Source organism: Thrips palmi, unplaced genomic scaffold (genome assembly GCF_012932325.1).
Source record: "Thrips palmi isolate BJ-2018 unplaced genomic scaffold, TpBJ-2018v1 HiC_scaffold_16, whole genome shotgun sequence".
Classification (NCBI taxonomy): domain Eukaryota; kingdom Metazoa; phylum Arthropoda; class Insecta; order Thysanoptera; family Thripidae; genus Thrips; species Thrips palmi.
The window spans coordinates 6,409,778-6,426,469 of NW_023144625.1; the positions used below are offsets into that span (position 1 = coordinate 6,409,778).

The 16,692-nt window shown below is 41.4% G+C and overlaps 1 protein-coding gene across 5 annotated transcripts; it reads left to right on the forward strand.

The window, feature by feature from the left end:
• Window positions 1–34: 34 nt before the first annotated feature.
• Window positions 35–15,175, forward strand: LOC117643082 (cholinephosphotransferase 1). 5 transcript variants are annotated; one of them, XM_034381739.1, is made up of 10 exons: window positions 35–550; window positions 730–877; window positions 956–1,078; window positions 1,356–1,459; window positions 2,471–2,605; window positions 4,290–4,421; window positions 7,479–7,637; window positions 7,727–7,852; window positions 7,941–8,109; window positions 14,153–15,175. In XM_034381739.1, the coding sequence occupies exons 1-10, from the start codon at window positions 314–316 to the stop codon at window positions 14,308–14,310; spliced, it is 1,491 nt and encodes a 496-aa protein (XP_034237630.1). In that variant the 5' UTR covers window positions 35–313; the 3' UTR covers window positions 14,311–15,175. The 5 variants fall into 5 exon arrangements, with proteins under 5 accessions (XP_034237630.1, XP_034237631.1, XP_034237633.1 ...); XM_034381740.1 differs by lacking the exon at window positions 14,153–15,175 and adding an exon at window positions 12,386–13,090 and having other exon boundaries at window positions 36–550; XM_034381742.1 differs by lacking the exon at window positions 2,471–2,605 and having other exon boundaries at window positions 36–550.
• Window positions 15,176–16,692: the final 1,517 nt, after the last annotated feature.

Genomic DNA, 16,692 nt, shown 5'->3' on the forward strand with positions numbered 1-16,692 from the left:
TTCTGCAGTACATAAATGTGTGTATAAACTTACAGTTAATTTCTCATACGATTTGCTGCAACGCTGCAAACGCGAACTAGATCTAGGTGGCGCAACCTGTTTACGTTTTTTAGAGTACAGTGTGTGAAAAATGGTGTGAAGTTACGAGTCTGATGTGGACTTGAAAATTACGCAGTAAATCGTTGCGTGTTCTCAACCCATCCATCACAAGTTTATCGTTCGATGTGAGATGTTCTAAGTCGTCACCTGTACGTCAGCTTCGTTCTGCGTTGTGTTTTATCTGCTGCTGATCACTTCGCATGGTGCGGTGAAAATGCATTTCTACAAGGACAAAATCCTGTCAGATGGCCAGTTAAAGCGACTAAGCGAACATAAATACAATTCGGAAAGCAAAAGTCTGCTCGATGCCTTCCTACAACCATACTGGAATTGGCTCGTCCGACAAGTGCCGATATGGCTGGCCCCGAATCTCATAACCCTGTCTGGTCTCATTATCAACATAGTGACAACATTGATTCTCATCTACTACAGTGCGGACGCTAAATCTGACGTAAGTCGTGATACTTTCTTGTTGTTAAAAAAAATCTTCAAGTTAATTTGAATTGGTCCATGACCAAATTTTTAATTCTATGTAATTTTTTATGTGTGTGGTGAATCATATTTCTTGTCACTAAATGGGCTGTTTAATTTTAAAAGACATTCTTTGCGTGTTTTTTTTTTCTCATCCAGGCACCAAGATGGGCATTCTTTTTATGTGGTGTAGGCTTGTTTGCGTATCAGAGTTTGGATGCTATTGATGGAAAACAAGCAAGACGGACTGGCACGTCGAGTCCTCTTGGAGAACTTTTTGACCATGGTTGTGATTCAATTTCAACAGGTGAATATTTCTGGATATATTTGGGCAGTGTTAAAACTTTTGTGATGGGCTACTTACAATGCTCTGTCTTGATTTCAGTATTTGTTGCGGCATCTGCTTGCATCGCTGTGCAACTGGGTCACTATCCAACCTGGATGTTCTTTCAATGTTTCTGTGCTATGACCCTTTTTTACTGTGCACATTGGCAAACTTATGTGTCTGGTTAGTACTGCTGCATGTTTCCATGTAGCCTAAGAAGGCCACCAAACCCAAATTGTGGTAGATTCTGGCTATGTATTTATGGATAGTAATGGTCCCCTATGAGATGTGAAATTGTGCACTCTTTTTTTTATTGTGCAGCAGGCAGAAAGAGATGTTTGCTGTCTCCATTGACTGTCAGAACCTTAAGGACCCTCAGTCATGCTGCTTTATGGCTTTACCTGCCCCCTTTCCGAAGTATGAGCTTTCTTACATTTTTGTGTTTATTTTGTTTCTCTAGGTACCCTGAGATTTGGCAAACTTGATGTGACTGAGGCGCAAGCCACCATAATGCTCATTCATCTTATTTCTACAATTTTTGGTCCAAGCATATGGATGACAAAGGTAAGCTCCATCTACAGTTAGTTCAGTGTCATTTTAGGACTGTGTCCTCAAGGTCTGGTTTTCAGGTTGCCGACAGTCCAACACGTCCCAATAATAAACCTTTACTTTTACTCCTGAAGCAGGCCACAAGGGTCAAGGGTGCTCACTCATTATTTGTCGTGTTATGCTTTCCCTTCCAGAAGTGTTCTTAAACCAGGATGGCTGCGTTATATGTTATGGCTTACTTTTGCTGTTGTCTTTTTCAGGATTAAAAAATCTACGCAAGTATACTTATTAAATTCAACCCTGCCTTTCTAGTTTCCTTTACAACAGTGGAGTTGGCCTGTTAATATTTCAGATCTTGGTCTAATTTGTTCTCTAGTTTAGATCCTGCTGTCGCTGTGCCTGTCTCTTTCTATTTAGATATTGTAAATTCTTCCAGAAAGGATATAATTTATTTGCTTCAAATCCTTCTCTTTTGTTTCTCCATGCAGGTTCATTACATGCTTGTGATATTAGTCTTTATGAGTGTCAGGAAGAAAGGAAAGAAATCTTACTCATGATAAATTTATTTTTTGTGAATTAGTTTTATCTTTGAGGGGATGAGCAAATATTATAGTAACACAATTGACAAAATTTGCTTTATTTCCTGTGACCACTTGAGGGCCACAGAGGGGAAAAATCATTTGTGTTGTTTCTTATATTTTGTAATTAAAGTGTACATAAATCTGCAATCATGTGCTAGTGTAGAAACAGTTACTATACTATTGTATCTTGTACCTCTTCCCATTTTTACTCAACTGCATTATCTTTGGAAAATTCTAGCTCTCAGTTTTAGTCTACATTTTGCTTTTCCCTTACTTAGCTCATCTTATATATGTGCTTAGCTGTTATGCTTCTGAAAGTAAATCCACCTATATATCTCTCATACTTGCATGTAGATGTATGGTTTGAGTAGGACCTACTTTTCAATGTGCATCAAAGTCTGCCTACCACAAGTCCCTTGTTTAACAAAGGATTTTTCTATTTCAGATACCCCCTCTAGAATATTTTGAATTGCGCTATGTGATAGGTATGTTTACCCTGTTTGGTGCCTCATTGAATTTATACAACATGTTCCTAGTCATCATATCTGGAGGAGGAGGAAAAAATGGATCAACCATAGCTGTAAGTGAAATATGCCATGCCATCGGCTAAGAGTGTCTTTTTAACATCTAGTCAGATATGACTTAGTATAGGAAGCAACTCCATAGTATAACTGAGCAGCTTTGAAACATGACTAAATGAATTTTCAGTTGCTACTACTGCACAAAATGTGAACATTGTCCTTTGAAAACTTGATTGATGAACATGTTGCGACAATTAGCTATGAAGGAATCAAGGTACTCTGGGATTTAAGGTTAAACACATCAAAAGTGACTTTTGGATCCAAATTATGGACTTGCCATCAAAGTTTCTTGCAAAAGCAGGATCAGTTAGTCAGTCAATGAGGGTCAGGAAAATGGTTGGAAAGGCATCTTTATTTGAAACAAGGCGTGAATTATGGGCAAATGATGGTAGGACTGCATGGGTTTTGGCTTTTGTCCTTTTTTTTAAATTTAAGCTTTACGTAGAGTGTTTGGCAGCAGCTTTTGTTTGTATTGTAGATGCATTTTACAGCTTTGAAGTTGACAAACCACAGCATAATGGCTTTTGGTTATTCACTACTTTTGGAATCACATCTCAACCCCTTTATTATTTATTTAAAGGTGTGAACCAAGAAAAACTAGATTCTGAGCAGAATTAATTTGATATTCTCAGACAGCAGTAAGCTCCATGTATCTGTTTGGTTTTTTTTATTTATTGGAGTGTTTGAAAGATAATTGAAAACCACTCCATCAATTTGCCTCATCTTTTTTTTATGTCTCTGCTAACATGACTCAGACATCTTTCTTCTAGAATTTTCTCTCGCCTATCTTCTGGCTTCTTTTGAAAATGAATGAGTGTGCAGCTTATTGCACTCCTCTATTTGAAAGTAATTCCTGGTGGTGGGTGTGGGGTAATTATGTGTTCATAACCCATATTGCACTATCTGATTAATGGCATTGAGAACAATATTAGTTTTGCAGTTGGTATGGGGATGAATATGGATTATTGTTTTTAGATATTTTGATGTGTGACTGCAGCCCTTGGTTCTGTTGTTCGATATTTTGTGTTTTAAATTTGGCTTTATTTTAACACTTGTGAAGAGTACAGGATTTGTTGCTAACAGTAATTTTTATTTGCACCCCTTCTTACCTCACCATTTAGTCACAAGATTTTATAAGGATTAAAGACCACTCACAGCTTTATTTACATGATATGGAACACCAATCTTCTTTGATTCTGGTTTTGTACTGGCTACTTGTTGAGATTTTCACAAAGCACTATTACTTTCTTGAAGTCAGTTGAGGTATCTTTACTTTACTAACTTGTGCAAGTGATATGCTGTTCTTTACTGTCAATCTACCACTGAAAGCTTTATTACAAGTATTACATGCATGTTACATTGCACTACACCATAGAGCACAAGATAAGAGTTGCTTAAATCCAGGACATGTGAAGTTGATTCTTCCAATGCAATATCAAACATGACTGATCTAAAGTTTGGTTGATCTTAGCCTTTGTAGTGTACATTGTGTGATATGTTTGTACATATAGGTCATTTATTTCAGCAGTTCATCTTTCACCTGCTTCACAACGTCACCTTCAGTCATCTTCAGTTCACATTCTGCTGATCTCCGTTGTACCATTCCTTCTCTTGTCTATCTCAAAAGGATAAATTTCCCAGCACATTTCTCATTTTTCTGGGTATTTTTGTTTCGTATATCAGGTCCCTGTGGCCACCGTAAGCCTCAACGTCATAGCAAGCATCGGATGTCTCACGGGATATTTGAGAAATTTTTTCCAGTTTTGCCAAGTCTTTGAGTCGGGGGGAGTTGGTAAAAATGGCTCATCGGTTGCAGTAAGTTTTTATACAGCCATAAAAAGTGTTAGCTTTCTCCTATTTCTGTACATAAAATCTCTGGTTTTACTGGTTTAGGATAAAGACCATGGTGGTTGGGGTTGTGGTTATTTTTCATTTCTTTATTGTGTTAGTTTAAATTTTTTGAAAAAAAAAATCATGATTTGGCATGAAGTTATCTTTTTTCCCCTTTAAAGAAGCATGGTTTACATCTTGTCATTGTTGGATACTTTTTGGGAAAGACTTCTATGAAACATTTTCCATATATGCAATTTTTATTTGAAGTTGAGAATGGTCAATTAAGAAAGCAGTACAAAGTAGAAATCAAAGCTTTTTGGTGTTTTTCAAATTAATTGCTGAAATGACTTGCGGATTATTTGTGACTGTAATTACCTTGGTGCAACTTCGGCACACTTGCTTATTGCTACCCTTTATAATACTAATGTTAGTCGTGCTTTGCCACTTATCCTGTTTAGCCCTCAACTGTATTGCTGGCCACATTAGCTTGTATGTTGTAATACTTAAACCAGGTCTAATTCTAAACTTTAACTGCAAAGAAAACAAAATTTAATTGTCAATTTTTGTGCCACGTGGTGACAAGTACCATAAGACAAACTTTTATCCGATGAACAATAGCATGGTTATCTGCTTTGGAGTGAAATCTAGGGGTGCCTGCATGTGTAAATGCAATTTAATTTTGTGTAAGGTATTTCTTCTCGCAGTGGTTCTTTGGTTCTTATCCCTCGCCTCCTTTTCCTCCTCCTCCCCCCTCCCCCTTAACATAAATCCTCCACCCCATCATCCCAATTTTTCAGGACCTTATGTGTAATGAAATCCCTGCAGAAAGTAGTTATTTAATTCAACATTTATCGCAGGACCACATAAACACATTTGCAGATGACCGATTACAGGGTTAAGGGCAGAAACTGTCTTCAAATATGATTTTTTTTTATTTTTGTATTCATGAATCCTCGTCGCTCTCATTCATATTCTTTTACCTTCCCAGGCTTTGACTTCTGCAAGACTCACATTCATTAATATGGGGCAGTGGATTTTTGAAATTTGTTTTTTAATATCTTATCTTGCGACATTTATTTGTATATTGCTAAAACTTTTGCAATATTTAATTGATTCATATGCCATTGTTGTATTCGTGTAGTTCTCTTCTTTTTATCTAATGCCAATGATCACATCATAGTGCAATGGGTTTGTCACTTTCTCAATGCCTGAGCCAAAACAAAAGTTTTGCTCTGCACATTTCTTCAAACGTGATACATTCTTAATTCAGTTTCAACACTTAACATTATTTTGTAGTTACCTGGTGAACCCAACATACTTCACAATTTGTCTTTATCTCACCTATTACTCCTATGACACTTTCTGGTTCTACTGCGTTATATTATTAATCAATTTTAAATTAGTAACTAGTTTTGCTGCACATCTGGTCTTGTTCTTATGTTCCATGAGCTGTAACTGCTGTATGAATTTTTCTCACACGAAATGACAGATTGAAGGGTGCCGAAGGCCTAATTCTTGCATGCCCTTTGCCTGTACACTGTACACTGTACCACCAGGACAGAGTGCAGCAGCATGTTGGTGCACCAATAACTTATTCATGCATGCCACTGACACATTTGTGCGATTGGGACAGATCCCAGGGCTGGACATTGAGGTGAAGCTGATTCCAATGGTTATCGCTGTAATGTTGGCTACGTTACTAGCTCATTCCAATTTGGCTGTTATCATCTCTGGCGGGGTTGGGAAAAATGGTTCAACTGTTGCTGTAAGTGTTGGACTGAATAAGTATTTTTACCAGTTGCGTGTGTCTGTGTCTGTGTTTAGAGTGCAACGCGGTGAATCTTTTATCTTGCTGCTGCAAGGCAGTGCAGTCAGATCATTTATAGCCATTCTAGTGGAAATATGTTTTGGTATATGCATGACTTTACATTACCGAAGAGGTGATTTGATTGGCTCATAAAGTAAACTTTGCCCTGTATATATCTTTAGAGCATTTAATTGCTTCATCCAAATACTTTTTATACCGAGTAAACTAAACCACCAATCAAATTTCTTTAAGAAAAAATAATGAAAAGGACCTTAGTGAGTCTGATGAGTCATACTTTATGTGAATACCAGTATCACAGTTTGTGGCGTTTCTTATTAACTGAGTGCAGGCAGATATGAGAGGAAAATTAGGCTGAAACAATTTTATTAATAACTGCATGCCTGAATGTTTGTAATGGCTTTTCTTTCTGCTTATATTAATTTTTCCCTCTGAAAATTATGTAATTGCATTTTATATTACTATTCATGACTCATAGTTCAATGATAACACTTTACGTTTTTACTTGCTAAGTGAGGCTTTACATTGGAATCTCAAATCAAGCCCAACTTTAATTCCCCTCTACAGATATTGGTTGACTGCATGTGCTTCATCTGGGGTGCTTGGTGGGTGGAATGTGGCATGTTGAGAAGTCAGTTAGCAAATATTACTGTGTAGTGCTACTTTTCATTTGATTAGTTACTCATTGAGTTAAGTTTAGAGATTCATAAAATCTCATTTTTTAAAAATAGAAGCTGTAGTTTGGGTATTGTAATTTAAAGACTTTGACTGCTGTCCAAATAATTTTGCTTACTTGGCACAATTTTAGAACTTCTGCCGCAGTTCACATTTTGTATTTGCTCATTAGTGCACTGGAAATTAATTAAGTATCAGTTATTTGGAATGCAAAGAAATATTATAGGATTAAGTCCCTTCTTACAATTATCTGTTGTCTGATTCAAGTCTAAACGAAGTAAAAGAAATAATCGAAGAAAAAAATTCTGGAAGTCTTTTGGGCCTCCAGGCATTGTGAATATCTTAATCTTAAAAGAATCCTTTGCTCTTAGTCAGAATAACAGTTGTAGAATCATTGATTTTGTTTTGTTTTGACAATAGGCAACAGTTCACTTCTATTCATTTTATTTCTGTTCCCTTGTTTTCCTTGTTTCATTTGAGATATTTAAGATAAGTTTGGTGACAAGTGACATGCTAATAAAGATTTGTGTTCCATTCAGGGTACCAGCGTGCTCTCCCCCATTATTCCATTTGGACTTGTGGTGGTTCCAGCTTACATCATTTATCGAAAAAGTGTTCAAGCTGTTTATGAAAACAATCCTGTTCTTTATATCATGGCCTTTGGCATGGTAGCTGCCAAAGTAACTAATCGACTTGTTGTAAGTTACTTTAAAATTTATTCTTTTAACTCTTTTGGAGGCTTCATGATAATATTGTCAGTTTGGTCACGTTTTTCTTTCTTCTGCAGGTTGCACATATGACCAAAAATGAAATGGAGTATTTTGATTCGGCCCTTATAGGCCCTCTGATGCTCTTCCTTAATCAGTACTTCAACTTCTATATTTCTGAGTACATAGTTTTGTGGATGTGCCTAGTAAGTTCTCTTTAATCTTCCTGCCATTCGAAAATCAAGTATCGCATCTTATTTCTCATCGCTAATTTGTGTTTTAAAAAAATTCCAGATTTGGGTGCTTTTTGATCTCATGCGCTACTGTTCAGCAGTTTGTCTAGAGATCTGCAATTATTTGCGGATTCAGCTCTTTAGAATACCTGTTGGTGGAGGCCCAGTTCCAGTCATTCAAAGTGGGCAGGTTCCCACCTCAGACAAGAATGGTGCCGCATCGGCTCAAGGTAGACTTAACCGCCCTGTGCGGTCTATCAAGCGGACTACACAACACTAACCTCTTTTTCTGTTCTTGCTCTATCTGTCTTGCTGGCTAGCCCAAAGCTTGTTTAGTGCCCTATTTTGTATTTCCCGCTGCTGAGTTGTAGGGGTATTGTAAATTTGTGGGGAACACATTCTGAGAGTTCTGTACAAAGCATTTTTGCTCATACTCTGTATAATGTGTTAAATTACACAGTTTCTTGAAGTTCCTTTCTACTATCACTGAGTGATAGTGCATTACAGAAAGCATTATATTGTATCAAGGAGGTAAGCAAAAGCTGAAAGTGATAATTTTTTTGTAGGATGTAACAGTATTGTTTTCCCCAAAAATACAAGACACAGTAAGAGTAGCAGACTGACCCTCTTAAATTCTATTAGTTAAAGCATCCTTTTTGCCCAATGCTTTTTGTATAATTCAGTGGCTTATAAAGTAAATTCTGTTAACTCCCTGTGTTATAAAGAAGCTTTTATCTTATCAAACTTTTCTTGTTGATAAAGTTGTGGCTATGCTAGAATTAAGGATTTTATTTTGGAAAATTCGCAGGCCGTCCCCAGACATTTTTAATTGTCTGCTTAATAATTTTTCAAGCAGCTGTCAGCCAAGTATCTCATTGATTCAATGTGTTTGCTAAAGTATGACTGGAATATGGGTTGTAACGAGAGCTTACCTTGTTCTTCTTCACTAAGTATTTGGTCTCTTGGTCAGCAGGACGGTTTTGGGTTCACTAATCTTCTAGTCCATAGGGTTTTGGTTTACGTTAAGCTTTCTCAAATTCTTGTGGGTCTATCTCTATTTCAGCCTACTCTGTGTTTGCTTGAAACTTTTAAACTTTCAAAATTTAGGGAGACATAATTTACCCAGAAACAATATTGTAATGAAATGGTTTCTCCTGTCAAGTAGATTACCTTATTGTTTTCTCTCTTAGAATCTTTGCAAATAGTGCTAAAAGTCAAACCCTTCACAAAGTGATATGTGAGCCTTATTTTAGTTATTGAATAAGCTATTCTTGCCATGTACTTCAAGGAAAAGACGTGATATTGTCCTGTTTTAGTTCTATTATATCAGGGTGTACATATCCACTCGTACATGCACTTGTTTCATGAAGCTGGTCTGAGTACACTTTTGAGCTTTTGACTACTGAGGCATTGGGCATACATGTTGTTTCATGTCTTGAAATTAGGTAGACATGCGTACTAGTTACTCATAAAAGTTTATACGAGCAAATTTACTGAGGAAAGAAGCGTTTGTAGGCTAAATGATAATTGGAGTAAAAGAGATGTTTCCGGATTTTCACATGTTGAATTTATTTATCAATGTTATTGGCCAACTGTTTGTATGCGCTGTATTTAGCCTGTCAATTTAAGAGTTATGTAATGCTGTCATAAAATTGTTTTGTTGGAAATTGTGAGTTAGATTGGGAACTGTATGCTGTGATTATGTAATTTCATGATAAAGGTGCTCTCAACAGCATGGTGTGTTCACTTTAGTCATTACTGAATCATCACAAGTTTCTGAAGAAGTTTTTTTTTTCTTTTTTTTTTTTTTTTCAAATCAGTTGCTGCATTGATTCTGTCCGAGCCACATTTGAAAACTAAACTGTTCCTAATGGAATTTTGTATTTTACCTTTATTGTCCCTTGAATATAGGGAAAACTCTGACTACTTCTGGTAACCATTTAGGTGCACAAGAAATACTAGTTAGGATTAAAATTGATCAAGACTACTTCCCGTCATATACAAATGTACTTACAAATATGTTTGTATATAAGTCAAATGTGAGTCAAGGGACTCAAACAATTAATTTATTATTGTCCCTTCCTAAAATTGTGATTGCAATTTTTGTTACTGAGTTGATCAACTTAGAATGTATTTGATTCTGTTGTGTGTTCAAATCAAGTTTCCTATTGTGACATCAAGGAGACTTTCACGTGATTTGTTTTTTCACTCTTTGTCTAAAACAAAGTACAGAGTGCATAGTGCATGACACCCTGAACTTTCTGTAAGCTCACTGATCAAACCTCTGAATTTTGAAAATCTGTGTATAACCTTTGTGGCAGTCAAATACTGCTCTTCTATTGTAATATAGAATTTAAAATCGTTAATAATAGTATGGATTTTTTGTGGGCATTGTGTCAGTTTGACATTGCCCTGATCTGTGGTCCAAAGCTTTTGACCTTTCTTCATTTTGACCTTCTGGATGTATGTGGTACTTTCAGTAAAATGTATCCTTTATCCATGGAGATTTTCTACCTCAGTTAGAGAAGATTTGGTTGCTAATGACATGTATATGTGTCTCTTAATTTCCTAAAATATGATAACCTTTCAGCTAGGCTGTATCTCTAGAAATCATGCACTTTGTTGTAGCCACTTTTCTGCATAGACAACAATTATCATCAATGTGAATTTTTATGATTTGTAAAGTAGGACTTGCCCGGGCACCTAGAATTGCGGGTACCCGTCTGCGCGGGTTGGAACTAGGGCCGCTGGTAGAACCGGTACCGGGGCACGTGGGTAAACCCGTGAACCCGCTAAAACCGTATACCGCCCGAAAGGCAGGCAACACGGCCTACTCGGGCGCTCTGCTGGGGCGGTGGATCATAGTTTCCGGGTACCCGATTATACCTGCCAATCTGGTTCTAACCCGGTAGACCCGGCTACCCGGGTTTTTGAGAGACCTATTAAAAATTAGGTACCAACTATTTAGGAGTGTTAAATTCAGTCTGATTTAGGAGAAGGCAGTTTGGTCACTGTTCCATGACTTCCATTCATGACCTGTCTAATATTATTAGTTAAAATAACATGAGCAGAATAACTATTAACTGCATGTTCTATATCTTTTCAAACTTCTCCTCTTTTGTACATTAACTTGTAACTATATTCTTAAACATGCACACATGCCAAATAAATTGTGACAAACTTCATTTTCAAAAGATCTTTAACCATAGTGAAATTGTGGCAATGTTGTCAGTTCTTCACAGTCAGTTCACTTGATGAGATGCGTTCTGCATGTGTTACACCTTGCAAGAGTTTCTGTATTTCTTGTTTATTCCTTTTTATTTCTGTGTCAATAAGGGTATGTAAATATTTTCTAGCACTACCATGACCATATTTTCTAAAATTCAGAGACGTTAACAACATAGTTACAAATTTTCTGTTGTTGTCTCACATATGTTGTGAATAATGTCTTGGCTCCTCAGACAAAGAAGTGAATTATGCTCACAATTTAGTTTTGGTAACTGGCTTGATGGCTTTAAATATGTGTGTCCTGTTACATGAAACATGTACTGACATGACTCTTAGCTGTTTGGCCTGAATTGAGTGTAAAAGACTGGCTACAAAGTTTCTCAGTTGTGCACTCTATATGTTGCTCGGTGCGACTGTCTTAATGAAGCTAGTACAAAATAAAACTTGTTAAGTTGAAATGCTAGCCTTGAAAATGAATAATTGTGATGGGGCTTGATAGAAATATTTGTTAGCCTTCAAATATTACTAACAAACATTCTCAAAAAGAAATATATATATATATAGTTATAAAAAAGTTACAGGTTTCTGTGTGATTTGATTGACTAAATCTTGTTTCACAGAAAGTACTTGAAGGAGCTAATTTGTCTAACCTGTCCTTTTGTGTTGATTTATGTAGGTTGTGTCTTTTCAGTAATTCAAAAGTGAAATATATTTGAAAATTTCTATATCTGGAATTTATAAATATGATCCTTCTCCTACAAATTGCAGTTTCTTCTCTATAGTACACTACGTATGTTCTTTGGAGAACTTCTTTGGCCCTTTCCATTCAATTATGCATGAGAAAGTGGTTTGGTGGCTGCTGTCTGCTTCATTAAATTAATGTGGATGTACGGCATATCGTTTGGTATTGCCGAGGGAAAATTATACAACCATGTGGATATTCTATTCTGATAGGTGTGGTTGAGGTTGCTCAGTACTCTGCTCGTCGCCTTGCATGCATGCTGTCCATGGCATCACGTTAATAACACAATGTGGTGTCAGTTACCTATATGTTCCTCCGGTGTTTTTCAGATTAGCCCCAAAACAAAGGCCCGTCCTTTTTGTGTACTTCTCTCCTGTTTTAACATTTTCATTGCACCCATGATTTTCATCAAGATATTAAAAAAACCAAAAACGATTCAATTGATGCTCTGTTACAATTTTTTCCTCCCATTTTTCAGTAGGGAACTAGACATTTTTTGTGCGTAACAGATTGTGTTGCTGGTTTCTTCCTTACAGTCTTTGTAGAGCAATCTTCCACTGCTGCTGAAGAGTCACCTGATTCCGACAGCGAGCCAGACGGTGACGAGACATCTGAAACGAAATCTCTTTTGGTGTGAAACGGGGATGAAGCCAGAATCAGTCCCGGAACAGAATAATTTAATTTTGGTTAGTTTATAAACCTAATGTTCAACATGGACGCTCAAAAAATGAGATATGTTATAAAAAGAGCCACAAAAGTGACGAAGGAATCAGGTAGTCACTTGGTAAATAGTCATACCGTATCATATAGCAATAATCTCAGGAATAAATTTGTTATCCGATATCTGTTTTAATGAATTGGAGTGCCCCATTATAGTTTTAGTAAAAATCGTTTTTGTACCTGAAAGCTTAATGCAGGCTTCATGGATGTTGCCTCAGCCACTTCGTTAGATAATATTGAATGTCACTCTTTGCAAAAGACATTTAATTTATAATTTTTTTCCTTCATCTCAAAGTAAACTCCAGCCTTACTGGAAAGTAAGTGCTACATTGTACTAGGCCTAGTGTTTTTTATGTTTTCTGTCTTACTTCATCATTTCGGAAACTTTGAGTTTAAGATGCTCTGAGATATAAATGTAATTTTTTTTTATAGTGTAGATATGTAGATCTAGTTTTCTAATTTTTTTAAACTATTTCTTTTTTGTTATGTAGTCAAATATATTGTAAGTTGTTAGCAAGGCACTTTGGTTCAGTTCAATCTGGTTACCTTCCTTTCCCATTTCTTAAAACATATTGTAACCTGCTGCCTGTTGGTTGGCACGTTGGCACATAGTATCGGCCTTTAAAACCCCAGCACATACGCACTATTACCCCCTCCTTCCGTACTTTCCTATGCTTTATCCTCTCACTCAATTTATTTTAATTAATTTATTGTAGATAAGACAGTTGGCATCTTGCAAGTGTTACTTCACAGCAACACTACTTAAACGTTGATAAACTTTGCCTTTCAACGCTTCATTTAAAATGCATTCTTGTACCTCAGGCTAGCTGTAGTAAACGTTCATGTACAGTTAGACAATTATTTGACGCCCTCTATGGGGCTTTTGGAAACGGGGATGGGACACTTTTCCTCTTGTACCCGCCGCCCCACCCACAGCTCTCTAGCCCCCACTATCCCGGTGCACTCATGTTCTGCAGCTTCAGCCACGCGCTACCACGCGCCGCTTCGGTGGGATTTTTCTCAGGCCTTCCCTCTTCCCCCTTTCCCCTTCCGTTCGTCCTCGTGTAGGTCGTCTCATGGAACAGGTGGAGGCGGCGCTGCTCAGTGGTGGCCGCAGCGGTGGGCCACCCTTCCCTTCCCTCCAGACAGTTTCATGTTCTTTCCCACCCACTCGGCGCCACGCCGCTCTCCGGCACCCACAAGCGCGTCACGCGTCATCATTCTGTCCAAGGACGCCACGCCTCCGTTTTCTCGACGCCGTTGGGTCAGTGCTCGCGTCCGATTGCAACCCCTTCCCCTCCCCCTCCCTTCCCCTCTTGCCTGGAGCCGCCCCTTCACGTCGACGAAAGGCCTGCTTCACCCAACCGGCCCCGGGCTGCCCCGGGCACTGCACCGAAATCGACGTGACTCCTCGCGCCCTCGCGCACCGCACCACTCGCCAAGACTTGGCCGCGCCGCCTTTGGCACGCCTTTGCCTCTGTCGGCCGTTCCCCTGGCAGTCAGGCAACCCCACTCGCCCGAGTCTTCTTCCTCGGAGGCCTCGTCCTCACGGAACAGCTTCGCGCTGTGCGTTTGTGTTGCAGGGCTGACGCGGACGTCGGTGTCGTCGGGGTCCTCCCTGTTGTCGGGGACTTCCCGGCTACTGTCGCGGCAGGGCCAGGGCGGCCATAGCGGCATCGGCGGCCAGGCCGCGTCGCGGGGGTCTAGCGAGAGCCTTGTGGACCTGCGCACTGAGCGGTGAGGCAGATTTGAGGCAGCCCCGCAGCAGAGTGAGACAGAATGAGGCAGCGCCTAGACAGCGCCGGACTCTTGGCCACCCTGTCGAAGACTACCGTTTTGCTATCGTCCGCTTCTCATTCCTCCAGATCAGCGGGCGTACTTAGTCGAGAACTCGCTGTTTATTTTACCATTTACTTCATGGCGTTCCAGTTTATCGCTTTGTCGAATTCCATTTTCTAGTGACGTTTATGTAATATATTTTCGTAATGTGAAGTTGTTGTTTTTTTAAATGGCTGCTTCAGCGCACCCTTTTGTAATATACTTAATCCTTCTTTTTTATACTTTGTTGATGTTGATGTGTGAGGCTGTTGGAAGGTTTTGTTAGTTGAGTTCCTTGTTAGACGCCAATGATAACATTATTCCCCGGCCGGTGGATTGCCGGGTATTGCCGGGGCTGGGCAAGCGCGCTGTAAATCGCGAATAATGGATATTAATAGTTTTACTTACTAGTAAGCGTTTTGTGTCTCGTTGTAAGTATGTTCGTGTATTGAATCGCATGATGTAAGTGAGTGCATGGATTGAATTGATGATCCTCCACGATCCTCGCTGGCTTGATTGCATGACCAGGAGTAGCATGTTCAAGTGTCAACATATTTATTTCTTAGTGATAACATACTGTAATACTGTTATACACCGTGTGTAAGCTGTACGCTATATATTTGCAACTGTGATTTCATTAACCGAAAGTGCTGACGACGCCGGCGCAAGCACGGCTCCAGCAGAAATTGATATTAATTAACTGTGGGTAATTTGTGAGCCTAGCCTCATGAATTTGTCCCATTGATTGCATAATAGGAGTCCAATAAAACAACAATTTTATTTGGAAACACGCTGTATTTCTTTGGCACCTCCACCCAACCCGACACGGCTGCAGTTTGATTCCGAACAGTGCCTTCGTCGCCTTGTGTCTCTCTCATTCTCTCGCCCCTGTGGAACGCCGAGCGCCCTGCCAGAGCGAGGCGAGAGAGAAGGAGCGAAGAAACCGCTGTTCGGAGTGAGCGCGCGGGCCGTGCCTGCCGGGCCGAGCGGGCCGCAGCCGCGCGCCTCGGAGGAGAAAGGAGGGGACAGGTGGCGAGCCGCGCCGCGCGCCGCCGCGGGAACGCGAGGGAGCAGGGAGCCAGCCGAGCCAAGGGCAGCCAAGGGCCAGCGAGGCGAGGGCTGAGCCGCTGCTCGCGTATTTCGACACGTTGCCGCGGATCCTGTCCGGCCCGGGGACGGGACGGGACAGAGTTCCTCTCCACCGCGGCGCACCGCCACCGCGGCCAGAAGGCATCTGAGGAACGTGCCTGGAGGCGTTTCGGGCGCGGGGCGGGGCGGTACAGCAGGGCCACAGGACAGGGCAGGGCGCATGGTCGCGCTCTCCAGACTCCAACTCCTCTCCAGCCACTCTCCAGGTGCCCCCGCCGCCCCACCCAGGCCCCACCGCGCCGCGCCCCATCGGTGGCATGCCACGCTCGGCCCCCGGCCCACGGTGTTGTTGCAGGAGTGGTCGTGCCGGAGGCTGCAGCTGCTGGAGCTGCCGGGGCTGGAACTCTGGAACCGGGCCCCAGTCGGTGGCCAGGCTTGCGTATTATATGGGTTGGGTACCGGCGCGGCCGGGTAGGCCGGGTCAGCCTTTTGACAGCCGGTCGGAATGTTGAGGGGAGGGGGGCACCTTTGGGACGGTCGCCTCGGGGCATGGGCGAGTGGTGGCGAGGAGTCTCTCTCACGCACGCACGCACACGCACACGCACGCACACGCACACACATGCGGCTCCAGCAGCAGCTCTACTCCAGTTAGCCTGGAGTGGCCTGGGCTGCCTCGCCCCGTTCCGCGGCCCGGCCAGGCCGAGCCTGTTGATCGTGTTGGCGAGGTGGCGCCATGCCCGCGCCCCGCGCCGTGCCGGTGGCCGCACTTAGGTGGGCGCACGGAGCCAGAGGCAGCACTTAGCCGCGCCACTCGCTCGCGCCACCGCGCCGCTAAAGCCCACAGGCCACAAAGGCTGCGTCGCTCTGTCTGCCTCGCACTCATGGCGCGTCCCGCCGAGGTGCGACAAGGACCAGCGACGGGGCCCTGTTCGGAATGACACTCCAGGGCGGGGCGGGGTGGCGCGTGGTGGCGCTGATATGACACATGACGATCCCGTTTGCCCACGTGCACGGCCACTCGGGGGACTCCGCGGCTGCCACTGCTAGCGACGCCAGCGACCAGGGACTGCCAGTGCACCGCACCGGCCGGCCGGGGAGCACTCGTGCGTTGAGGTCCCCACGAGTCCGCTGGGATTCTGGGATTTCCCTTCCCCGCACGGCGCTACGCGGCGCGCAGCCCAATCCATCCCATTCTAGTGCAGCAGAGACAGCACCA